This window comes from Alosa sapidissima, chromosome 12 (assembly GCF_018492685.1).
Source record: "Alosa sapidissima isolate fAloSap1 chromosome 12, fAloSap1.pri, whole genome shotgun sequence".
Lineage (NCBI taxonomy): Eukaryota > Metazoa > Chordata > Actinopteri > Clupeiformes > Clupeidae > Alosa > Alosa sapidissima.
In genome coordinates, this window is record NC_055968.1 from 10,717,604 (window position 1) to 10,744,245 (window position 26,642).

General features: G+C 41.7%; 1 protein-coding gene across 3 annotated transcripts in view; it reads left to right on the forward strand.

Annotated features, from left to right (window-relative positions):
• The window catches only part of vtg3 (vitellogenin 3, phosvitinless), a 33,870-nt gene extending 8,869 nt beyond the window's left edge, over window positions 1-25,001 (forward strand). Inside the window, exons 13-28 of one of the 3 annotated variants that reach the window (XM_042056243.1) lie at window positions 122-219; window positions 566-690; window positions 9,138-9,236; window positions 9,321-9,440; window positions 16,228-16,417; window positions 16,727-16,814; window positions 17,601-17,786; window positions 17,878-18,010; window positions 18,336-18,495; window positions 18,642-18,751; window positions 18,881-18,949; window positions 20,205-20,414; window positions 20,920-21,065; window positions 24,086-24,224; window positions 24,313-24,445; window positions 24,534-25,001. In XM_042056243.1, coding sequence (XP_041912177.1) covers window positions 122-219; window positions 566-690; window positions 9,138-9,236; window positions 9,321-9,440; window positions 16,228-16,417; window positions 16,727-16,814; window positions 17,601-17,786; window positions 17,878-18,010; window positions 18,336-18,495; window positions 18,642-18,751; window positions 18,881-18,949; window positions 20,205-20,414; window positions 20,920-21,065; window positions 24,086-24,224; window positions 24,313-24,402 — 1,963 coding nt within the window. In that variant the 3' untranslated portion in view covers window positions 24,403-24,445; window positions 24,534-25,001. The remainder of the gene's footprint in view (window positions 1-121; window positions 220-565; window positions 691-9,137; window positions 9,237-9,320; window positions 9,441-16,227; window positions 16,418-16,726; window positions 16,815-17,600; window positions 17,787-17,877; window positions 18,011-18,335; window positions 18,496-18,641; window positions 18,752-18,880; window positions 18,950-20,204; window positions 20,415-20,919; window positions 21,066-24,085; window positions 24,225-24,312; window positions 24,446-24,533) is intronic. The other 2 variants (XM_042056241.1, XM_042056242.1) reach the window with 2 other exon arrangements.
• The last annotated feature ends 1,641 nt before the right edge of the window (window positions 25,002-26,642 follow it).

Here is a 26,642-nt window from a genome sequence, read left to right on the forward strand (position 1 = left end):
CCAATTATTTAATATCCTATCCCATTATTTAATATCCTATTTTCAACCATTTGTTTAGATTGACCATTTTTTGACCACCATGTTTTTTTTATTTATTCATTTATTTATTTTTTTATATAAGGTCAACGGTTTGTAATATTGCTGTTAAAATTCTTGAACCAAAACTTGGACGGTTCAGCTTTTACAACAGCAAGTACCTGCACTTGGACTGGTTTAGTGGTATGTTTAACATTACACTATAACATTATGTGAACATTAGTATGTTTTACATTACTCTAACACTTATCTTTTTTATATTATTTATTCAAGACCGACTTTTGGCAAACAGCCTTTATCAAGGTTTGCTGAAATGTCGTCTTGAATAAATAATATAAAAAGGTGGGAGTGTAAAAAGGGTGTAATATAAGAGTGTGTGATTCTGATAACCTCCTGGCCAGCCCCTGCACTTGGGTGTGCATTCCTCCTCCTCACTTTTTCAACATTACTCTAACAACATGTCATCATGAATGAAGTGCAGAAAGCTCATTGACTATCCTGATTGAGCACATCACCTTCCATTGTCTAGGTGATCTGTTAATGGGCACCAGCACCGAGGGCTACATAATAAAAAACTCCAGAGACAAAATACCGACTGCCCTTATGATCAAAGGAAAATTCCACTTCATCGGACGAATTCTGCAGCTTTTAGAGGTAAACCCCACTAGAAATGAAGAGTTTGGTTCCAAAACGCTATATCTACCATTTTAATGAATTTTCATAATAGAGCAGGTTGAAATCACAAAAATGTACCTAAATACTCAGGTATTTTTGAGTAAAATTGGCAAATAGACTATTTTAGGGGTATTTTTCATGCTGAATTTTGCTGTTTGCCGAGCAGTATCTCTTACGTGAAACTCAGTAGAGTGTAAAATCCAAGATGACCGCCTCATACGCATCAGCACTGGCTCAAAGATAAACTGTTTTTATTGTGATATAGCATTTATTGAGTAAAGGAAACAAACTGAATAGTCAGAACAAGTTAGTCATTCTGTCTTACAATATTTCTGGTAAACACTGACATTTACGGTACTTTGTGTATTTGAGTATGTCCATGTAAGAACATCAACATCATGCTGGTGGCAGCAAAAGGCCTATATATTAAACCATCATCCTATTACATTATGTTAAGAGTGTTTATTACTTTTCAACATTTACATGTCCATGTAAACAAGTTTAAGGACTGAAATAAATTTCACCAAACTAAATTTTCTTTTAGTTTATTTATGCAAAAGATATTCCCAGAAAGATTGATTGTAAATATTAAGAATTGAGACAAATTAACAAAACTACCAACACATATCACGGTAATGTGTCACACCACTAACATTAGCTTTGAACAGATAAAGGAAATAAACATTACATTACATTTGGCTGACGCATTTTTAACCAAAGCGACAACATGGTAAACAGTTTAAGTTTTAAAGCAATTCTCTCAACAATTTTAGGACAATTTAAAAACGGTAGAGTACAGTAAGAACTAGATTTGCGGTTCCGAGGAACTGCAAGAGTGGGTTTGATCAGAGGCATGGAACTCGGCCTCATCCAAGGATTCCAACGGTACCTCATTTATGAAAATCGGGCACACGGATCAAAAGTTATCTGCATTAACGCAACATCCAATAAGCTAAAACGCATAAATAACATGGTTGCTATGCTGGTTGCTATGGTGGTCGCTAGGTTGACATTACAGGGGTGGTTTCTAGGTTGTTGCTAGGGTAATTAGTTAGTTGCTAGTAAGCCATCTTAAGCTGACTGCATGAGTGATTATTTTAAGAGATACATTTTCAAACCAGAACTGTGTATAGGTCATGGTTAAAAACGTATCAGAATCTCAGAAATAATCACGTAATGCAGCCAGTTTAAGATTTTTTAAGAAGTCAGATTTTTAAAGGCAATCAAATTTCTGCTGACTCTCTTCTGGCTGCGGTTAAAGGCCAGCGCCTCCTGAGAGGCCTGAAGGGTCGGTTCTGAGGTTGCTGGCTGCTGGAACCGAAAAATGGACTGCATTTTCTTAAAAGACAATGTGACTGAATGTGACTGAAGTGCGGGCAAAGTTTGCATAGAAATGTACGATTTTTCCCACCCTCATCGACCTCGTCATAAAACTTGTTTAAATGATCACACGACGCCTCCTTGCTGCTTTGTCGTCTAAATCAGCCTTTCTCAAACTTCTTTGACCTGAGGCCCAGTCAAGGCATACTTTGGGGTCATAGGGCCTACCTACATGAACCCACCCCCTCCTCCCACCCCCCCCATCAAATTGTAATGATATCACAATTATTATAATTTTTATACTATATTGCTATACATGCACTTCAAAACAGTCAATGTTTAAAGTGCTAAGATTGTTCACAAAAGTTTGTGAAAGCATGCACATCAGAGTACTGCTTTACTAATGTAAAATATAATTAGGCCTACACTAGTTTCATTGTTTTTGCATTGTTGCATGATGCTTGCATGAGAAATACTTCTCAAAACAACAGCAATTATATGGGTGCCGTTGTTTTGGGATGTTTCCCTCATGCAAGCATCATACACTGATAGAGTATATATATGCTATTTAATTACATTTCATCTGAATGCCTGAATGTAAGAATTCAGGAAACACGATACCAGCTTTTAACATTTCTGTTGTTTACTAGTTTATGTAAATCACATAACACATGAACTGTTTACATACTACTGATAGCCCATTACTGTACACAATAATACTGTGCCCATTCATTAACATATTAAACATCAGGCGTCTTGTTTACACATTTAAACCATATTTGCACTTCAGATTTCGACTCCAAATTGTAGTAACTACATCTACGAAGTCTAAAGAAGATAACCAGGTAGTCTTTTCAAAGATTACGTTGATTTTATGAGAATGCCAGCCCTCAGAAAAGCAGTAACTATTAATTCATTCACTTCCTTTTTTCTAGCTCGCAAAATCACGGTTGTTCTGTTTACACATTAAAACCATATTTACACTTCGAATTTCGCCTCCAAATTGTAGAAACTACATCTACGAAGTCTAAGGAAGATAACCATGTAGTCTGTTCAAAGATTACGTCGATTTTATAAGAACGCCAGCCCTCAGAAAAGCAGTAACTATTCATTCATTCACTTCCTTTTTTCTAGCTCGCAAAATCGTGATTGTTCTGTTTACACATTAAAACCATATTACACTTCGAATTTCGCCTCCCAATTGTAGTAACTACATCTACGAAGTCTAAGGAAGATAACCATGTAGTCTGTTCAAAGATAAGATACATTTTGACAGAACTACAGACCTCGTAAAAGTAGTACCTAAAATGACTCCATTCACTTCATTGCAAAATCGCGGTTGGTCTGTTTACACATTAAAACCATACTAACAATTTACATTCCGACTCCACATCGTTGTAACACCATACCAAGGGTCTTAAGAAGTGAGTCAATTTGGCTGATTACGTTAACGCATTTCCAGGGCTTGTCAGCTCAAAAAAAGCAGTGGCTATTGCTAACGCATTCATTTTCAATGGTTAGCATGTTAGCTAACATTAATAGGTTGCATATGACAACAGCACAATTAGCCTAACTTACTTATTGTTGACGTTGACCCGACACGTTCATAAGTTAGACCATAGACTGATAAGGACGTCCATCAAACTAAAAGGGATCGTTCTTCGATGTCTTCAAATTCGTTCGAATTCCGTGTGTATCCTGTGTCTCTTTCGTGCTGCTATCCTGTTGCCTCTTCCCTGCTGTTCCGCCAACAAGGTTTCACGCGAGATTTACGTCACATCCCAGAGAGTTGTGTTTTCCCAAGATGGCGCCCGTCTGTATATGTGAACCATAGACAGTAAAAGAAATGGACGAACAGACTCCGTCGTTTTCAATGGGAGGGCACTGAGTCAAATAGAACGATTTTTCAGTTGGTCCCCCCAGTACTGCGCAGACTCACACTTAACTTCGTGACGTTAGCCATCGAACTGAATCTTGTAACTCATATGATAGATACACAGAAATTCTTCTCACACTTCCTTCGCCTTCAAAGTCATCAAAGTTAAACATTTATTAATGTATTATTATTAATATCATCCTCACCAAGTCGTGTTAATGTTGAAGCTACCATACATGATCATCTTCAAAAACAGTCAACAAAACAAAAAAGTTATAGCCTTGAAGCTAATCTTCTTTCCACTTTTCCGACCTACGGTCAATCCATCGAAAACCTCTGTAATGATTTGTGGCGTTTTTAAAAAAATTAGGTTTACTTTTTTATTATTATTAGGTTGCCTCTGTGTAATGATTTACCTTAACATACGGTCGTGTATGCTAGGGTTTGCTTATGAGTTACCGTCATAGTAAGGTGGACTGAGCTTCTTATCCAAACAATACGGTTATCTCCCTACGGCGCGAAAGAGAGATTACGTCAAAGCTAGCTTCCCTCCAACCGAACAAGCTAACCATTCTTCTTACGGGTAACCAACGTTACGGACGAGGTAGTGGAGTCTGTTTTGCCTTTGTAGTGTTTATGTGGATTACACAGAAGCTACAATATCGGCACAGGATATATGTTATATGAAGTTATGGTATTTCAAAAAAATCCTAGAATGAATGGACTTCTATGGGAGTTAGCAGAGAGGTGGTCCCTCCAGCCTACGTCGATTCTTCTACTTCCGGGAATTCGCCTGCCCCCTTGATGTGAACGCAAGGGGGCAGGCGAATTCCCGGAAGTAGAAGAATCGACGTAGGCTGGAGGGACCACCTCTCTGCTAACTCCCATAGAAGTCCATTCATTCTAGGATTTTTTTGAAATACCATAACTTCATATAACATATATCCTGTGCCGATATTGTAGCTTCTGTGTAATCCACATAAACACTACAAAGGCAAAACAGACTCCACTACCTCGTCCGTAACGTTGGTTACCCGTAAGAAGAATGGTTAGCTTGTTCGGTTGGAGGGAAGCTAGCTTTGACGTAATCTCTCTTTCGCGCTGTAGGGAGATAACCGTATTGTTTGGATAAGAAGCTCAGTCCACCTTACTGTCTATGACGGTAACTCATAAGCAAAACCTAGCATACACGACCGTATGTTAAGGTAAAGCCAAAGATCCTTGATTACTAGCTCCGCTTTAACCCTCTCTGGTAAAGCATTACACAGAGGCAACCTAATAATAATAAAAAAGTAAACCTAATTTTTTTAAAAACGGCACTAATCATTACAGAGGTTTTTGACGGATTGACCGTAGGTCGGAAAAGTGGAAAGAAGATTAGCTTCAAGGCTATAACTTTTTTGTTTTGTTGACTGTTTTTGAAGATGATCATGTAGGCTATGGTAGCTTCAACATTAACACGACTTGGTGAGGATGATATTAATAATAATACATAAATAAATGTTTAACTTTGATGACTTTGAAGAGACTTTTTGTGAGAAGAATTTCTGTGTATCTATCATATGAGTTACAAGATTCAGTTCGATGGCTAACGTCACAAAGTTAAGTGTGAGTCTGCGCAGTACTGGGGGGACCAACTGAAAAATCGTTCTATTTGACTCAGTGCCCTCCCATTGAAAAGGACGGAGTCTGTTCGTCCATTTCTTTTACTGTCTATGTGTGAACGAGACGTGAACGGTGCTGTTTTTCTTTTTAATAAACTGCCTGTAGATACCCTCATTATGCTACGGTGTAAGTGTGTTGCTATTTGGAGCCTTGGTAGCGATTTATTTTTAGTCTAATCACAGCACAGCACCCAGAATGCATTGCAACACACCGTCATAAAGGGACTCATCGTTAGGTCGGCTTTAAATAGCATACAGAACCAATAGTAATTTAACGTTGTCTGTAAGCTGCACAGATCGTGGCAAGACAATTTAATTGATTGTGGACTTCTTGCCGGGCAATGATGAGTAACTTAACTTGATGAGTAGTGTAGCGTGGATGTGCGTAATATCTCTATGAATGTGTGTATCGTAATATACAGATGTATACATCGATCTAGGTAGGCATTTAACTGGGTTGAATGGATTAGGAAATACTTTTTTTTTTATGACCTATATGAACATGGTTTGGCTTTAAAAAAAAGATGAGACAGCGCTTTTTTTACATGACCTTTACACTTGGTGCTGGCAAGGCATTGAACTGGGCTTCATTAAAGGATTCCAACAGTACCTCATTCATGAAAATCGGACATACGGGTCAAAAGTTACATGCACACACCTTCATATACACAGACAGCCCAGCCCAGCCCATTAGAGCTCTGCCAGATGGCTCAGAACTCTGCCAGGTGCAAGCTTAAACAATTAGAGCTGTGATGTCACAATCGGAATTAGAATCCTTGAACATTCCGCCATTCATTTCAATGGGGCCCAAAAACGCCGAAAAACGGGAATACCGTGAAAACGACAAGGGCCAGCGACACGAAAGTAACAAGCAAGTTACACCGGTTCGGGCCTGAATTTTTGGAGTTCGAACTGCGTCGATAGCTCAGACGATCTAGGAGCAGTAGTTCGGCCAAAAAGTGGGTGAATAGGAATAATAAATAACTAGAATTGCGGTTCCGAGGAACTGCAAGAGTGGGTTTGATCAGGGGCATGGAACTCGGCCTCATCCAAGGATTCCAACGGTACCTCATTTATGAAAAGCGGACATACGGGTCAAAAGTTACATGCACACACCTTCATATACACAGACAGCCCAGCCCAGCCCATTAGAGCTCTGCCAGATGGCTCAGAACTCTGCCAGGTGCAAGCTTAAACAATTAGAGCTGTGATGTCACAATCGGAATTAGAATCCTTGAACATTCCGCCATTCATTTCAATGGGGCCGAAAAACGGGAATACCGCGAAAACGACAAGGGCCAGCGACACGAAAGTAACAAGCAAGTTACACCGGTTCGGGCCTGAATTTTTGGAGTTCGAACTGCGTCGATAGCTCAAACGGTCTAGGAGCAGTAGTTCGGCCAAAAAGTGGGTGAATAGGAAGATATAAAGTCAAAGTCAAAGTCAAAGTCAGCTTTATTGTCAATTTCTTCACATGTTCCAGACATACAAAGAGATCGAAATTACGTTTCTCACTATCCCACGGTGAAGACAAGACATATTTTTCCAATTTAAGTCCACAGACAAACATAACATTCAAGTAAACAAAAAAGTAAGTAAATAAGTAAATAAGAGGGCACATATAATAATGAAAAAATAAGAGCAGCAAAATTTGGTTGAAATTGTGCGTAGACAGTCAATAAAATACTAGTGCAAAGTCAGGCCAATAAAAGGCTTGGGTAGTTCTGTTTGACCTAAGTAATAAAGAAAGTGGCATAGTGGTGCAAGTTATGTAAGAGCAGCAGAAGTGTTGTGTTTTCAGGACAACAACACCAAGTTGTAAAGTGTGCAAGTGTGCAAGTGGAGTAGTGCAGGCGGCCATTGTGGGTCCAATGTCCAGGATGTTATGTAGCTGAGGGTGGAGGGGGGAGAGGAGGGAGAGAGTTCAGCATCCTTACAGCTTGGTGTATGAAGCTGTATTATTATATAATAATAATAATAATAATAAGTAAACTTAAGAAGAACAATAGTGGGCTTGCTGGATCAAACCCACTAATAAGAAAACTTAAGAAGAACAATAGTGGGCTTGCTCCGCAAGCCATGCTGTGGTCTTGCTGGATCAAACCCACTAATAATAATAATAAGTAAACTTAAGAAGAACAATAGTGGGCTTGCTGGATCAAACCCACTAATAAGTGCATCAGTGAGTGCTGTTTTTAAACAGTTGAGTGTCAGTTCAGACATGAGAGCATGTGGTTATAAATTCTTTGATGCAACAGTTGCTTTTCTGGAAGTAGTAGTTGGGTAATTTTCTGTGGCACACCTGATGATCTCTCACAGCACACTAGTGTGCCCCGGCACAGTGGTTGAAAAACACTGTTGTAGAGTGCGAAATGGCACGACCGGGCGGCTGAGGCAACATGATCTGAGAATGTTAGTTGGTTGTCGAGAACAACTCCTAGATTTCTTGCAGTCCTGGTAGGTGAAACAGACAGGGAGTCAAATTTGATGTTGATGTCGTGGTGTATGGTAGGTTTAGCTGGGAGGACCAGCAGTTCAGTTTTTAAAATAAACACAGTAAACTTGGTGTAAAATTACCTTATGAAGTTGGACATAACATTAGCTGAATAATAACTAAAACATAAATATCATGAAACATGAAACATCATATGCATTAACTTTACTGTTCTACAACTGATAATACTGTATTTCTCACATACTGTATAGACTTTAAAAATGATATCAAATACGAGCAGATTCTCATTTCTCCTTTGACAAATACACTTAGAGTTCAGGTATTTTCCTGCGGTCCAAGGCCTGGGACTGAGTTAAAGGAGAATTCCGGTGTGATATTGACCTAAAGTGTATTGAAACATGATACCGAGTGTGAACGTATGTCTCATAGCCCATCTCGACTTGTCCCCTGCACTCCAAAATCTGGCGCTAGTTAGCCGATGCTACCAACAACTTTTTCAGTAGTGGTGCTTCGGCATCGGGCTAGCCATGCAAATAAATCACTGTTTTACACCCATTTACGAGGCTCAATGTATCTCCACACTTCATTGGTAGACTTCCTAGGGCCCTGACATTTAAAACGAGACATTGAGAACTTTGAAAAAGCACTGGTAGTTTACTTACAAGACGATTTATACAGACAGTATCTTCACGAAGTTTAACGTTTGCAGCCATCTTGAATTTAGTCACGATAAGTCGAGCAACGAGTAAGAATGAACAGGTATGATAAGGGATCAGATTCCAAAAATAATTCAGTGGAAATGCATGGATTCCAGTTTCTTCCAGTAGCAGCAACTGGAATCCATGCATTTCCACTGAATTTTTATTTTTTTATTCTCCTTTAAGCCCTCAGCAGGGTGGCAAGACCAAATGGCAGAGACTTTCTAGTCCACTGTATAAACAGGGGTGCTGTTGATTACAATGGCTTTTGTCAACATGAGGCATCCATGTATTTCTGACCTTGCACTGTTGTAGAAAAGTCTATAGAGATGCTATTATATTAAATACGTTGTTACATGACATACATTCTTGCTGTACTAAATTGTTCAGATCTTTCTTTTTAATGTCCTCAGTTTGGTGTGCGTGCAGAAGGGCTAAGGGAGCTTTTCTCTGAATCCAATTCAGAGCTCAAAGATATTGACGTCACTGACTATGCTGCAATCATGAAAATTGTGAGTTCTTTAAATAATTTCAAAGCTGTGCTAACTCAGTGTCTTTCCTACCTCTTAAATTAATTTTCATCGCTGTGTTTTCAGCTGTCAGATATGAAGTCTCTCCCGAAAGACAAGCCTATACTCACTCTCTATTCAAGGCTCTTCGGACAAGAATGGTTCTTTGCTGATTTGGACAAAGACATTATTCAGCAGATCATTAAAGTAAGTCTAAATTCATATTCTCTGGTGTTGAATGTATAGGCTATTTCATCAAATTTCTTTAACCACATTACAAGTAATATTAATTTAAAAACCCATATCTGTTAATGCTACTTAAAGGCAATTTCATGGAGTACAGCTTACTTGCAGTCTATTAGAGAGAAGAATGGTTGATGGTCCTTGTGAAAAGCGAAGGTCTCGCTTTCACGGGTCTCACCGTTAGTGAGCCTTAATTCCCTACACGCAGCTCCCACATAGCATATACACTGATAAACGCATACAGTTCCCGACGTGCATCACATACACCGACCCGCGGCGTTTCAAAGCCTACCGTGCTAGCGACCGCTACAAACATTACATTTAAAACAACCACAATGCATGTCAGTTCAGTCTACTACATTTATTTATCAACATACATAGCGAACAGTGAGGTACCCACTGATTCAGCTCCATTGTTCATTCCGTAGTAGCAATAAACTCACTTTTGAAACATACACAACACTCACGCATCTTGTTTGCCAACGTTCTGCTGGGTACGTCCGAATACTGGTCCCCTGGGGAAACACGAACCGCATTGGAGCCAGTTCCTTATTCACTGTCCCGGGACAGTGGAAAGTGGGTTGTTTGGCGCGGGGGTGGTGAGTTGGCGTGTGTTTAATTAGTTTATTATTTGTTCTGATTGTTGCATGTAAAGTCCCTGTCTGTATGTAAAGTATATGTGTGGCCATTTATGTACTTTGTATGGTAAAATTATGTGTTGTGTCATATGTTATGTATGTGTATGGAAAAGGTCCATAGTTATTCCTCATCTATTACACCCGGTTGGATAGTGAGCTCTACCAATTCACTTTTGATTGGTAGGCCTATTTAAGGGAGAAAGAGAGAGTGGAAGGAGAGGTAGTTTGGAATGGCAGAGTACTGCGTCAGCTTGCTGCGAGGCTGAATGTGTGAGTTTGTAATGCCTATGATGGCCAGTTTTCTTTTCTTTTCCAAAGTATTTTTGTTTGTTTGTTATTTCATATATTGCACCTGCGCACTGTAAATAAACCTGCACCTTTATCACTTAAAACTCGAGAGCTATTTGTTGTCTGCCAACCCTTCAACCACTGGAGTTTTCTGGACACGCCCATCCCTTAAATGTGAGTTGGGGGTTGCAAAGCCTCTCTCTCACAATTGGTGGCAGCGGTGGGATAGTGGCGCCCTCCGGGAAGCTGAAGAAGAAGGGAGTCCAGAGACGATACCTGACGAGGCAGGCAATGTCGTTCAGACGGCTGGCCCAGGAGGGCCTGCAAGAGAAGCCATCCGGTGATGATGGTGAGGACGGAACCGAAGGAGGAGAGCCAGGAGCTGGGAAGGGAGCAGAAGGAGGACCAGAGGCGTTTGACCTAGGTTCTTTGTATAAGCTCATCACAAAGTCCCTACAGACCCAGGAGCGCGAGGCCTTCAAGCAGGAGCAGAGGTGGCGGAGTGTCCAAGTCCAGCTGAACAGCTTTAGAGACGAGCTGGAGGCTGAACGGAGGGGCGACGATGATGAACATAGGCAGCCGGTGCCAGACAATGCTTGGTTCCCACCAGCAGATCCACAGATTCCAGTGGCACCTCCAGCAGCCCCACAGTATCCAGCACCCGACCCAGCCGCACCGACTCCAGCAGCTTGGACCAGGGCAGCAGTGCCTAGGCTAGAGGAAGGAGATGACATTGAACAATATCTCACCACCTTTGAGAGACTGGCCATGGCCTATAGGTGGCCGAGAGCCGACTGGGCCGTGTACCTGGTGCCTTATCTCACAGGGCGGGCTCGGGCTGCTTAGGTGGCTATGGACATGGTAGAGGCCATGGACTATGGTAATGTTAAGGAGGCCATACTAGCAAAGTATGAGATCAACGAGGAGATCTACAGGCAACGGTTCCGAGATCCCGAAGTCCGACCAGGGGAGACCCCTAGGGAGTTATACAATCGCCTGAAGGACCTCTATCGAAAGTGGATTAAACCAGCAGGGAAGACTGTGGAGGAGATAGGAGAAATCTTCATCCTGGAGCAGTACCTGCGTTCCCTGGTTCCGGAGGTGCGTGTTTGGGTGAAGGAGCACAACCCGACTACAGGCCAGAAAGCTGCAGAGCTCGTGGAGGCATTCCAGGGTGCTCGTCGAGGACCAAAGACCTTCTGGTTCCAGAGCTTTAGCCGGCCTGCAGCCGGAGGTAAGTCTGGGGGATACAGTGGTGGAGTTGGTCCTAAGGGTTTTGGGCAGGGTAGGACACCTGACACACAGACCTACATTTCCCCCTCTACCACACATCCTAGGCAAACCTACCCCGCTCCCTCCACTTCACAGCCTAGACAGGCCCCAGCACATACAACCCCCCTGAATAGAGCCAGTGTCATATGTCACTTTTGTAATCAGGCAGGGCACATGATTAGGGACTGCCCCGTCCGAAAAGCCAAGGGAGCAAGCATGTGCAGTGTACCTAGACCTGGTAAGGAAGCTGGACAGTATGTTGGAAGAGTCCAAACTGCCCCCGTTAGGGTGAATGGCCGAGCTACAGTGGCACTCCTAGACACAGGCAGCACACAGACCTTAGTTCAGCCTCATCTGATAGAGAGGTCAGATGAGCTGGGGAATGGGCAACTAAGGGTTTGCTGTGTCAATGGAGACGAGCATGTTTATCCTGTGGCAGAGATTTATCTTGAGGTCAGAGGACAGGCCTATTGTCTAACGGCTGGTGTGGTGAAGGGGTTAAGCCATCCTGTAGTTTTGGGGCAGGATGTGCTGATCCTACCGGAGCTGGTGCATTCCTCCAAGCCAGTTAGCATGGTGGTAACACGGTCCCAAGCACAGGCTGAGGCAGAGAAGACTCCTGATATGACAACACTACTAGACATGCCATATAGCCATGCTGACATTAGCCCCCCTGAGTGTGTCAAGGTGCATAAGAGTCGCAGACAGAGGCGACAAGAAAAACTGCAGGGAACAGTGCAGAAGATGGGAGAGCAGGGACCAGTTCCAGAGGTTACAGGAAAAGACTGGTCAGAGCTTCCCAGTAACTTTGGTGATCTGCAGAAAGACGATGAGTCTTTAACTGAGCCTTTCAGTAAAGTGACAGAGGTAGAGGGCAAGAAGACAGGTCTAGCCACAGCTTTATCTGGGGAACACTATTTTATCCGGGCGGGCCTATTGTACCACCAACCTGAAGGGGGCGGTGTTGAGCAGCTGGTAGTCCCAAAAGGTCTCAGAGACAAGGTGCTGGCCTTAGGCCATGATATCCCATGGGCAGGACACCTGGGTAATGTTAAAACCCTGGAGAGAATAGCTGGGCGGTTCTATTGGCCAGGGCTATACAGTGAGGTACAAAAGTACTGTAAATCTTGTCCCACCTGTCAGCTAACCAGCAGCCATAAAGTTAAGCCTTCCCCTCTGCAATCACTTCCCATTATTGGAATTCCATTCAGCCGAATAGCGATGGACATAGTAGGGCCCTTGGAGAGAACGCAGTCAGGTCACAGATTCATCCTGGTTGTGTGTGATTATGCTACCCGATACCCCGAAGCTTTCCCCTTGCGCAAGATCACAGCTGGGGCGATTGCCCGTGTCTTGCTTCAGTTGATCTCTAGGGTAGGCATTCCAGAGGAGATCATCACAGACCAGGGCACGGCATTCCTATCCAAAACACTCAGACAAGTGTACAGTCTACTGGGGATAAGGGGAATACGGACCACTCCCTACCACCCTCAGACTGATGGGCTGGTGGAGAGGTATAACCGGACGTTGAAGAGTATGCTGAGGAAATTTGTTGCAGCCAACGGCAAAGACTGGGACCAATGGCTTCCATACCTCCTCTTCGCCTACAGGGAGGTGCCCCAAGCCTCTACTGGGTTCTCGCCCTTTGAACTCTTGTACGGGCGCCAGGTGAGGGGCCCTCTGGATTTACTGCGGGAGGCCTGGGTGAGGCCAAGGCCTGCCGAGACCCACAGCTTGCTCACCTATGTCCTCAGAATGCGGGACAAAATGGAGGAGATGGCAAGTCTTGTGGAGGAGAACATGCAGCAGGCCCAGCAGACCCAAGCTCGCTGGTACGACAAGTCAGCAAGGCAGAGGACCTTCAAGACAGGACAGCAGGTTCTTTTGCTTTTGCCAACGTCGGAGAACAAGCTTCTGGCCCGATGGCAGGGGCCCTATCGGATTACACGTCAGCTGGGGCCGGTGACCTACGAGTTGGAGATGCCAGAGAGGCGGAAGACAAAGCAAGTCTTCCACGTCAATCTCCTCAAGGAGTGGCATGAACGGGAGTTGCCGCTCAGCCACCAGCTGATGGTGCAAGCAGTGGTGGAGGAGGAGGAAACTCCGGAGCAGTTTTTCCCTTCGGGTGTCGACGCCACTGAGTTGGACCTCTCACACCTGACTGCTGAGCAGGTGTTGGAATTGCAGGCCATCATGCCTGAGGGCCTGTTTTCAGAGCAGCCGGGGTGTACCTCGGTGGTGGAGCATGACATCCTCTTGAAAGACTCCCGGCCGGTGAGACAGAGGATGTACAGAATCCCTGAGCGCTTGTTGCCTGCACTCCAGGAGGAGTTGGAGGTGATGAAGCAGCTTGGGGTCATTGAGCGCTCCTACAGTGGGTGGAGCAGCCCAGTAGTCCTAGTGCCAAAGAAAGATGGGAGCATTCGGTTTTGCATTGACTTCAGGCAGGTCAATGCTCAGTCAAAGTTTGATGCGTACCCAATGCCGAGGCTTGAGGACCTCATAGAGCGCCTTGGAAGGGCTCACTTCATCTCTACCTTGGACCTTTGTAAGGGTTATTGGCAGGTCCCGTTGGCTGAGGGAGCTAAGCCATACACTGCCTTCCGTACCCCACAAGGCCTGTACCAGTTTAAGGTTATGCCTTTTGGCCTGCAGGGGGCGCCAGCCACCTTCCAAAGACTAATGGACCAGGTCTTGGAGGGCACTGGTACCTTTGCAGCGGCATATCTGGACGACATAGTTGTGTATAGCGCCACCTGGCAGGAGCACCTGGAACATTTGGCAGAGGTGCTGCGGCGCATTCACAATGCAGGGCTGACAATCCAGCCAAAAAAATGTGCCCTGGCTCAACAGGAGGTCAGGTATCTTGGACACATTCTTGGAGGTGGGGTGATAAGGCCTCAAAAGGATAAGGTCGAAGCTGTCCGGGACTGTCCGCGACCCCAGACCAAAAAGGACATAAGGTCGTTCTTGGGGCTTGCCGGGTGGTACAGGAGGTTCATCCCGAACTTTGCTACCCGAGCAGCACCTCTCACCGATCTGACCCGGAAGGCGGGTGCTGTACAGGTCCGTTGGGAGGAGGTGCATGAACGGGCTTTCCAGGACTTAAAAAGGACATTGCTCAGTGAGCCCGTGCTGCAGAGTCCGGACTTTGAGAGACAGTTTACTGTGCAGACGGATGCCTCTGGAGTCGGACTGGGGGCGGTTCTTCTACAGGGTGTGGCTTACATAAGCCGTAAGCTCTTTCCCCGTGAGACCAGGTACTCTGTGGTGGAGCTGGAGTGCCTGGCAGTGAAATGGGCCTTGGACACTTTTAAGTATTACCTGTTGGGTAGAGACTTTATACTTGAAACTGACCATAGGGCATTGCAGTGGTTGGGAAAAATGAAAGACTCAAATGCACGCATAACCCGATGGTTTTTGTCCATGCAGCCATTCAGATTTCAGGTTCAGTACAGGGCAGGGAAACAGAACCCTGTTGCAGACTTCCTGTCTCGTCACCCTAGTGACGAGCCTTCCGAGGGGGGAGGAAATGTGAAAAGCGAAGGTCTCGCTTTCACGGGTCTCACCGTTAGTGAGCCTTAATTCCCTACACGCAGCTCCCACATAGCATATACACTGATAAACGCATACAGTTCCCGACGTGCATCACATACACCGACCCGCGGCGTTTCAAAGCCTACCGTGCTAGCGACCGCTACAAACATTACATTTAAAACAACCACAATGCATGTCAGTTCAGTCTACTACATTTATTTATCAACATACATAGCGAACAGTGAGGTACCCACTGATTCAGCTCCATTGTTCATTCCGTAGTAGCAATAAACTCACTTTTGAAACATACACAACACTCACGCATCTTGTTTGCCAACGTTCTGCTGGGTACGTCCGAATACTGGTCCCCTGGGGAAACACGAACCGCATTGGAGCCAGTTCCTTATTCACTGTCCCGGGACAGTGGAAAGTGGGTTGTTTGGCGCGGGGGTGGTGAGTTGGCGTGTGTTTAATTAGTTTATTATTTGTTCTGATTGTTGCATGTAAAGTCCCTGTCTGTATGTAAAGTATATGTGTGGCCATTTATGTACTTTGTATGGTAAAATTATGTGTTGTGTCATATGTTATGTATGTGTATGGAAAAGGTCCATAGTTATTCCTCATCTATTACACCCGGTTGGATAGTGAGCTCTACCAATTCACTTTTGATTGGTAGGCCTATTTAAGGGAGAAAGAGAGAGTGGAAGGAGAGGTAGTTTGGAATGGCAGAGTACTGCGTCAGCTTGCTGCGAGGCTGAATGTGTGAGTTTGTAATGCCTATGATGGCCAGTTTTCTTTTCTTTTCCAAAGTATTTTTGTTTGTTTGTTATTTCATATATTGCACCTGCGCACTGTAAATAAACCTGCACCTTTATCACTTAAAACTCGAGAGCTATTTGTTGTCTGCCAACCCTTCAACCACTGGAGTTTTCTGGACACGCCCATCCCTTAAATGTGAGTTGGGGGTTGCAAAGCCTCTCTCTCACAGTCCTCTTTATCCTTCTGTTTACACACAGGCTCTGAGTCCCACAGCAGGGAAGGAGTGTCCAGCTTGGCAAATGATTCAAGATCTCCAGAAGGGCATATCATGGCACTGGACGAAGCCCTTCATGGTGTTTGAAACTCGCCTCATACAAGCCACAACCCTGGGACTCCCCGTGGAAATTAGCAAGAATTATCCTTGTGTGAGTGCCATAACAGCAAATGGTGAGCAAATGGCACAGTTATACCTTTGTTTTGGACATGTTTTGCTAGTCTATGATAACTAGTCTGAGGTTGGATAGAGCATGAAGTTCATATTTAATAATATCACATAATAATGTGTATTTAAAAATGAAAGAAGGGGGTAGCAGGTATCCAGGATCATAGTATACATTTGTATCCTTTTTATTACTGTATTTATATATTTGACAAAAATAAAGAATATAGATGCAATGTCTGTTTCATTAAGATTATACTGTCAAGTGAGTGGATTTTAATATTATGTTTAATATTATGCAACATTGTGTTCTACAGCAAAGGCCACCATTAGCCCCCCACTAAAGGAACATCTTGGAGAGCTTCTGTCATCAGACATCACTCTGGAGACTGATGGATTTGCTGGGTACAGACATAAGTTATGATTACACATTTTGAGAGCTAAATGCCATAGCAGATCATGTATTTGCAGGAAGCCTCAAAGCACTGGTGTAGGCAAGCCCTTTCTCCTGGGAAAGAAAGAGTGGACCCAGTGATTTTATTTGGATTCGAAATTGCAAAAGTCTTTCTTGTTACATTTACTTCTAGTAATTTAGCTGACACTTTTATCCAAAGCTTAAAAAAAGGGGACAATCAAGGTTCAGTGTGACTAGGACATATAGTGCAGCAGTAAATACTACTTTGCATAGAATGACTCAAGGCTTTTGTTGGTTGTAAAACAGAACTTTACAAAAAGGCAGGAAGTGTTCACATCTGGGCCACCACATGGCTGTACGGACACCACAAAGAGAACAGACATCCATTTTGAGACACAAAGTCCCCCGATTTCTATAATATATTCTGATGTTCTTGTCCTCAATTTCCCCCGACGACTCCCCTTAATGTGCATTCTGCAGCTCCTAATTTCCATACAGACTCCCTTATTTTGAATGTGTTGGTGTGGGAGTCTACTCCCCAACTGCTCCAGTGCCTCAGCACAAGTCTACATAATATAATATTCCCTTATGATTTTCATAACAAATTGGAAGACATCCGAAGTTTCATCCAAACTTCAGTATGAAAAATCATGACTAGACTAAACATATATAATATATAATAGAGATTATTAAAAAAAAATGTATTATCAACTATTTTATGTTTTAATATTATTGTGCTATGTTGTAGTGATGACATATATCACTTTCCTTTGCAGAGTGACAAAGGACCATTTTGTTTTTCATGGCATAAACACAGAGTTCTTTCAGTGTGGTTCAGAACTGAAAAGTAAGACCCCCATCAACATGCCATGGAAATTCACACTGAAAATGAACATCAAAGAGAGGAAATTTGAGATAGATTTCAATCCCCCCAAAAAGGTTACAGAACTGTTTGCAGTAAAGTAAGTGGTCTTTTATTTAGTAATGAATGAACTTATTCATCAATATCTAAATAAATAGAGCTAATTAGTAAATGCTTCACTCTCTTACCAGCGTCAACATATTTGCGGTGTCAAGAAACATAGAGGAGCCATCTTTGTCTAAGATGACACCAATGATGCCAAAATCGGTAGTGACCTATCTGCCCCCTCATTTCCCGAAGACATCCGAAGATGAATTTGAGCTGGTATAATCAAGTTTATCCATTCCCTTTAATGATTACTGGGTAGCTTAAATTAGTGTCTGGTTAAAGCTTTATTCAGACTTTTAATTACTTATCGGGTCTTTTTTGGCTTCACAGTGCTAAAACTATATAAATAAATTTATCTCACATTAATATGTAAATCAACCTCCAGTGATAATTCATCTCCAAATGACTTTCTACTCTCGCAAGTCCATATTCATAAGGCAAGCTCACAATGGATTTTGTTTTTGGTGTCCATCAAGAGAGCCTGAGGAATTCCCTTCAACCAAATGTGCACCCCATTAACCTGCTCTCTTGTGCCCTGTAGGCTGATGTTTACCATCCACAGTCAAAGGTTTGTTTAGAGACGAGTCTCTATGGAACTGCACTCTGTGTGGAAAACGAGATCAAAAGAACACATTATGCCAGTGAATATCCTCTCTATTATTTCTTGGGATACACCCATCTAGCCATTCAGCTGGAGCCAGGTAAAAAAAAGAAAAGACTGAAATCCATTCATTTATTCATGCTGATGCATTTCACTTGAAGTACAAATCCTTTAAGTGCAAGTCTTATTAGGCTGCTTTTAATGGATTCAGTGCTAGTAAGTTGGGCTTTGTTTACTGTTGAACAGTAAAGACAAAGAAACCAGTTGACAAGATCCAGATTAAAATCAACCCTGGGCTTAAGGACAACATCCCAAGTCTTCATCAGATAATGGAAATGATTCACTGGGTGTCAAAGGTATAATATAAGCTAATCAATAATCAATGAAAATGTGATTTTGAAATATAACTTAGCATCAATGAAACTGCAAGAACATTTTATTTATAGATTCTTCAATCATGCATTCAAGTCTGTGTCTCCTAATAGAATTCAAGCAGCCTCTTTAATCTGTCCTCAACTGGAGGAGCCGATGGTGTCCAGTCCTCTGAGCCACAGGTATACAGCATGTGCAGGTCTCACTCAAGTCCAAAGTCCAAGTTCAAGTTGATTTCTAAAGCTCAAGGTCATACGCAGAGGCCATTCAATGTGTTTTAGACTTTTAAGAGACATCAAACTCTGACATAGGAAATATTAAATTGGCAACACTGTTTAATAATATAATTATTATTATAAATATTATATATATATATAATGGTGATGGTCTTTGTCTGTACAAGTCTGATGAAGAGCCGAAGGGCTCGAAACGTCATTTGTGTTGGGGATTGAACTCAAATAAACTAAAAAAAAAAAAAAAACGGAGGGCAACTGTGCGGACCTTCTCTGTTACGTTGGATCTTGGACTTTTGGCTCCTGCACCTTAATTTGGATGTGCGCACGTTCCCAAACTAAAAGTAAAATCCTACCATAAAGCAATCACTTAACATATAGTCATATACAACAGTAACTAATTAAAGGCAGAGCATAATAAAGCAGTTTAAAAAGTGTAAATATAGTTTAACAATATAATGTCTTATAATACCATATTGTAAATAGTATAATATAATATTGGTTGAGTAAACATGTAAATGAAGCATGTCTGATAATAGCATGAGGTGATTTGAGAGTATTCTTAATCCCACAAGAAGGCGTTCTTGTCATAGTGTTGGGTCGTCAAGTTTTTAAAGACTCCAAAAAAATCTTTAAGGATCTGTTTACCTTACTTGTTCATATGAAAATATGTTGTTGATATTTGATATTGTTGCTAATATTGTTATTATTATTGTTAAGCTTATTGTAGGCTTTACGTGAAACTATATGTTTTTTTTTTACATAATATAATGTTTATTTACTGTAGGTGGCTCTGGACAAAAATGTCTGCCAAATACCATAATCATAAATGAGTTCCTCTGTAGTTTAATTAATCACCACTATGTGGATACTGTTTTTAGAATTGATTTAGATTAAGTGTTAGTTAGTATAATTTGTATTTTTGTAATTTGTATTTTAGTATATTTTTATATATTGTATTAAGTGTTAGTTAGTATAATTTGTATTTTAGTATATTTAGCATATTCTTTATCTTCTACTGTCCTTACTGCTTAGTTGTGTTTTTATATTATATACTTTAATTACTCTTTCTGCTGTTAAAGAATGTGTTTGTGTTGTATGTATGCTGCTGAGACCTTGAATTTCCCCTGGGGATCAATAAAGTATCTATCTATCTATCTATCTATCTATCTATCTATCTATCTGTGTTTAAACGGACATGCAGTTTCTGGAGAGCACTCCAGACCCCATGTTGGTGGTGAAGGCCCTGGCGCTGGGTGAGGGTGTGAAGCCCGAAGGGTACGAAGCTGCTGTGTACTACCTGCCCGCCGTCCAGAAAGACAACGTTGAGCTCATCGTCTCCCAGTTGGGGATGGAGGCCAACTGGAAGATGTGCGGAGACGCCCACCTGGACAAAGCAGAGGAGTCTGCAAAGGTGACACAACATCTAAAACAACACAATGTCCTACTTTTACCTTGAAATAATGACTTCAAACTCATTTTGATGCTACACCGAGTTACAATATGGAGAATGGCAAAGTCTTTGTCATCAAAAATTGTCATTGCGCGCCTGGAATGCCTCCTATTGGCCTATGTACGTTGCTTAGCGCTAAATGAGTACCCAGGACATTGCAAATGTATAAAAATCCTATATAGTTTTACTTTAAAGACTATCTGTGACTAGATAGCAATTCAGCAAACGTTGGATAGTTCACCCACTAATAGGGATGTGAGCTAGGCTGAGTTTAGACCGTCGCGAGAAAGGTTAGTTTTATCCTAATGACAATGTGTTTGTGCAAAGGTAATTGTGCTCAGACCGAGAGGAATTGCAGGTTCGGGTACCAATTGCTAGCCTGGAAAAATCCAAACTCATTCACAAAGTGAATAGAGTCTGGTGACTCATGACTGGGAATTTCATTGTTGCAATTTTGGTTTTGTAGGTTTATTTAAGGTGGGGAGCAGAGTGCCAGTCATATGATGTGGCCGTGGTAGCCACCAAGACCTACCAGGCCGGAACAAAACCAGCTGTTACAGCCAAAGTCAAGTGGGACAACTTACCAGAATATGTCACAAATGCTGGTAAAAGGTACGCACACACACTCACACTCACACATGCACTCTCTCTCTCACACACCCACGTGGACAGACAAATTCATGATATTACAGTTTTTTACAATTGCTTGAACACTAAAATCCCACAGTTAGCAAAACCTTACACTCAAGGAGCAAAATATCAAAAGGAATTTGCAAAATATAAGCGCATTATCAGCATCACACTTTGTATACAGTACACACATTCATGGGCGCAGAAGATGAGGGGATCAAAAAAATCATATTTTAAACTTCCCAGAATATAAAAACTCTATTTTATGATCATATGATCATGTTTGAATGATTATGTTTGAATCAGTTACACACTAATGTTCATGTATGTACAAAATGTACAAAACACATTTGACAAAACAGGTTTTCCTAGGATATAGTGTTTGATTTTCTTTTCAGAAATTAGGATTAGAGGATAATTTAGAGGACAAGAATAAACTGACCAAACACGACACATGGTCCTGTACATAGAGGACATAAGACCAGATTGAACACATAAAACCAGGCCTGTACATTGAGGACTTTTTTCTTTCCACATTGTTCAGTACACTACAGTTTTTCTTTGACTGCTTACACACACAATCTTTGCCTATCATACAATTTTTACAGTAAACATGCCACTATAACCCCATTAACCAACATATCAAATCTGCAAAAATACTATAATTTTCAGCATTTGACCCAGTTTTCAATTTAATAAAAACCTTTGGTAACACTTTACTTGAAGGTACCTACATAAGAGTGACATGACACTGTCATAACCCTAACCCTAACTTGTCATGATAAAAACCAAATTACACTTTTAATTTTTTGAATTTTAATTAACGTTTTATAAACATTTATGACTTGTTTATGTTTACGATATGTTCATGACAGTGTCATGTCACTCTTATGTAGATAACTTCAAGTAAAGTGTAACCAAAACTTTCCTCTCTGTGCTACATTGGCTTCAGTTTCTGTTAATGACAAGGGCTCACCTGTTGCCTAGTGTTTAGGACTGATTATTGAGTTTACAGTGTTTTCCCACCCGATAGTTGTGTTTAAACAATTTGGTTCATGGGTGTGTATTTTTGGAAGGTGGTGGCTTGAAATTGAAAAGAGGAGACATTATCTGAGTTGTTTGTGTATAAAGTAGAGAAATGTGTTTAGAGTTTTGTAAATCAATGTGGGCAGGCACGGGGATATGATACCTGCAGTTTTGAAGAGACAGCAATCGTCCCCCACACTTTTGACAAAGAAAAAAGGTTAACACGCTAAATAATAGCCTACACGCTAGGCTAAATAAAACGTTAACATTAACAGCACTAACAGCACAGCCATCTTGTCAGGATCCTGCCTGGAATGATCATAAAATCTGTTCTGGACTGCCTTTGTGCCACCCTGGTGGCAATTTTGTCTCCGCCCCTTTCCTTATTTGGTCTGCACTTCTGCTCTGGTCCCTCCATTTTCTGCTCTCACCTGTTCCCCGTTATTGTCTTGTTGGTGTCGCCCAGTCCTCTGTCTTTCTGTGGCATTCTATGGCATTTTAATAAGTTTAATAATTTAAACACATTGTAGAACTTACACCCCAAATTTGGAGACATCCATGCATGTCGAAATTTGCTGCAAATTCAAAACTGGATTACTCTGGAACGGCTAACTGTACAGGGGACTGCTTTACACCTTTCTGTTCAGCTGTTTATTCTGATATATAGTTTGTTATGTGTTGAATGAACGGGTTCGTGAAGTATCCCACCGATATGAATGGGCAGGGAGATGGGCGCAGAACCTTCAGTAGAATTTATGATTAAATTGAATTATATTATTTACTTTTCTCGTGAACCGTTCACCACAGCAATTAACGGCTAACATCGTTTAAAAGCTGAGAAAAAGCTCTTTCATGTAATGTGATAGGCTACTTGTGATGTCTGTGTGATGAGTAGGCTCGTTCGCGAGTAGTTCAACTGAGAAGAATGGGTGAATTTGGATGCACTTTCTTTCTTGCCGTGCACTGTCACTTTCTCCACTGCGTAAAAGACTAAATTAATTTGCGCTGTGAATGCTTATTTTGACAGGCCATAGGCTAAATAAAAATTGTTATTAGTCGGACACAAAACAGAATATTGAAAGAAGGGGGCACCAAGGCCACCGTGGCCTGTAAAACTCAAGGGGCAACGATGGCCATGGCCATCTTTAAATTCCCTGCACATACTGCACACACAGTAACGAAGCCAACTCAGGATGCCAACGATCGACATGGTATTAAAAAAAAACAACTGAATTCACTGGAGGTAAATTACTTGCCAGGAGACGTGGTGCCACATTATATATTTTTCTTTATTCAAGAATACAAAAAAAATGTTTTTTGAATAGTCTAAATATAATTTTAACTCTAACCATCCCTTTTGTGACTGGGGTGAATGCAAATCAACAAAGGCTAATCAGAGGTAATTACAAAGTAATTACACAAAAATAATTACACAAGACTTAATCACAGATAGACACTAAAACTACAGCCTTAGCAGCACAGATTTGTATATTTGCTTTTAATCAAAGACATGAAAGGACAGGTCTACCTTTAGTCTTCATACAAGATCCCAGGAAAAGAAAACTACGGCTGGCAAGGGCTTGCTTTTACTGATTACACTGCAGGAATGCAGGCATGCATACAGTTAGCAGTGCACTGAGGACATGATTGGAGAGGCATTGGATATGACCAATCAAGGCTATGGGCCGTGGTAGTGTAGTGGTTAAGAAGCTGGGCTAGCGTGCAGTAGCCTGAAAGTTGTCGGTTCAATTCCCAGCTTCCACCGTTGTGCCCTTGAGCATGGCACTTAACCCCAAGTTGCTCCGGGGACAATGTGATCTCTTGTAATATAGCTGACATATGTAAGTCACTTTGGTCAAGAAGTGTCTGCTAAATGTAATGTAAAACTTTGACTTTTTACAGGTTTGTCAGTTTGCGGAGTTACTTGAGGTTTCACAGACTTTGTTTATTATATTTACTTATTTCTCTCCATGCAGCGTTGAGGACTACATTCCTGGAATGTCCTTGCTTCTCGGGTTCTGCCAAAGACATGACGCCAACACTGCCCATGAGGTCTCTGTCTCCATTGTAAGAGAATCAGCACAAAGCCTTGACATTGAGCTGAAGACACCTCAGGTAGGTGCCATTAATGTGGCTGTCAGATGAAACATGACACATATTTGGCAAAGAAGTCAATGGCATTAACGCACTGTGCTCTTTCCAGCTGACGGTCTATCGACAAGGAATCTTTATCCCAATTCAAATGATGAATTTCCAGAAAGGCAGGAACATGACAGACACTCGGCTCAATTAAATGCCAAAAGTGAGTGTGAAGCCTTTTCAGTCGTTTTTCATCAGTAGGTTGACTGGATTTTGCATATTTATATCATTCCTTCATTCATTCATTCATTCATTCATTTCAAATGCATTTCTCTTTGACTGCAGCAGGAACTGAAACAAAGCCAAAAGAGAAGACCAGAACTAACTCTACTATTTGCAGCTGCATATGAGACTGTGGATGACATCCGAGAGCCTTTAAATCATCCATGACTTCCTGGGTGATTTGTCTTTGCTCCAGGGTAGTAAGAAGTAAAACCATTATGGACCCAAAGAAGTAATACTTTTCATAAAGCTGACGTTCAGAGATACACATTAAGGGCCATTGGCACTGTTCACGACACACTTGGTTGACATTCTTGTGGCTTGTTGTAATAGTGATTCAAAGTCAGTCAATAGCAGTCTCCATGGTAATATGTAGTACACCAACTGAATGCTAGCTCAAGAAAACAACATTATTATTGTTACCACAAGCATTCTATTTCCCAGCTTGAATAAAGTCGCTGATGTGAAATACAGTGTTGGATTATAGATCATTGCTCAAGCAAGTCAAGGAAATAAAATCAATCAAATCAACACTCAAATAAAAATATGTTTTTTTATATATTTTTTACTGACTGCAACTGATAAACAGCTTAGCCCAGTGACAATCTATCTAAAACTAGATGTACCACAGAGTGGTACAAAATATGACCGCCGCCCAGTCCAGCACATTTTTTCCACAAAAATAAGTCACGCTGAAAGGCATATATGATTCTAACTGTCTCACTGAATTGCATTATGCACACTCAATTCTCACTGGTATCTGCTAGACAATAAATATCAAAACATGATTAGTTCATAGATTTCCCATGTAAAATACATTTTATACAACCCCACCCCCATTTTGCCTGTTCATAATTCTGAGAAATTCTTGAATTGTGTGCATGTGTGCGTGTACATGTTTATGTTTATGTGTGTGTGGTTGGGTGGGTGTGTGTGTGCGTATGTGCCTGTGTCTGTGAATGTGCATGCATGCGTACATATGTCTACTGTGTGAATATGTGTCATACGTATGATTACTGTGAATGTATGTGTGTGTGTGTGTATCTGTTTATGCACATGTGTGCATATGGAATGGGTTAACATGACCCCTGGAGGCAAACATACGCAAAAAATTGGTCATCCTAGGCCCTACGGTTCTCAAGATATTCACAGAAAACTCAGAAAATTCACAGAAATTAATGTACACATAAATTATTGTATTGTATGGCCCCCATGAAACTTGGCATGAATTGGCATGTCATAATGATCCAACACTTTCAATTTCGTGCAGTTTTGACCATGTCAGCCAGAGATATTGTGATAAAAACACCTAATATTTTGCTTTTTAATTTTTAACTAGGTGGCGCTATACATGAAATAAGTGGTAATGTGATGGGTTGACATGGCCCCTTAAGACCATACAAAAAAAACATACAAAAAAAAGGTGTTCCTCCTAGGCCCTACGGTTCTCGAGATATTCACAGAAAACTGTCTCCGGCCACCTACAGGCCAGTTGGTGTATAGTAACACAAATTAATTTATTGTGTGGCCCCCCATGAACGGAATTCCACGAAACTTGGCATGCATTCAGAGAGTGTCATAATGATCCTACACTTCCAATTCCGTGCAGTTTTGACTATGTTAGGTCACAGATACCTGCGATTACAACACCTCATTTTTACTTTTTTGTGTTTAACTAGGTGGCGCTATACATGAAATGAGTGGTTATGGAATGGGTTGCTATGGCCCCTTGAGATCAACATACAAAAAAAAGGTGGTCCTCCTAAACCCTACGGTTCTTGAGATATTCACAGAAAACTGTGTCTGCCCTACCCTCCTTTCGGGGGGTCCAGTCCAGCGGGGGGGCTACAGATCAAAACGAAAAACGATTGTTCCATGCTATCCATGTGGGGTTACATGCCCACCAAGTTTCGTGTACCGGTCTTTCAGTGTCCTGGGAATCCTTGACAGAAATTTGGCCATGCGGAAAAAAAAAGAAAAAAAAAAAAATCTGACTAAACCTATATGACCGCTGCTTCGCTGCGGGTGCGTTCGCTTTGTTTCATGAAAAGCAGTGCATTTGTGCATGTTAAGCCTCCTTAGTACTGCAGCCTCAGTGGTCTGTACACAGCAGGAATAAATAAAGCGGTGTGTTCGCGCACAGTAAGTCTTCTCTGGTTACTGGCTACTGGT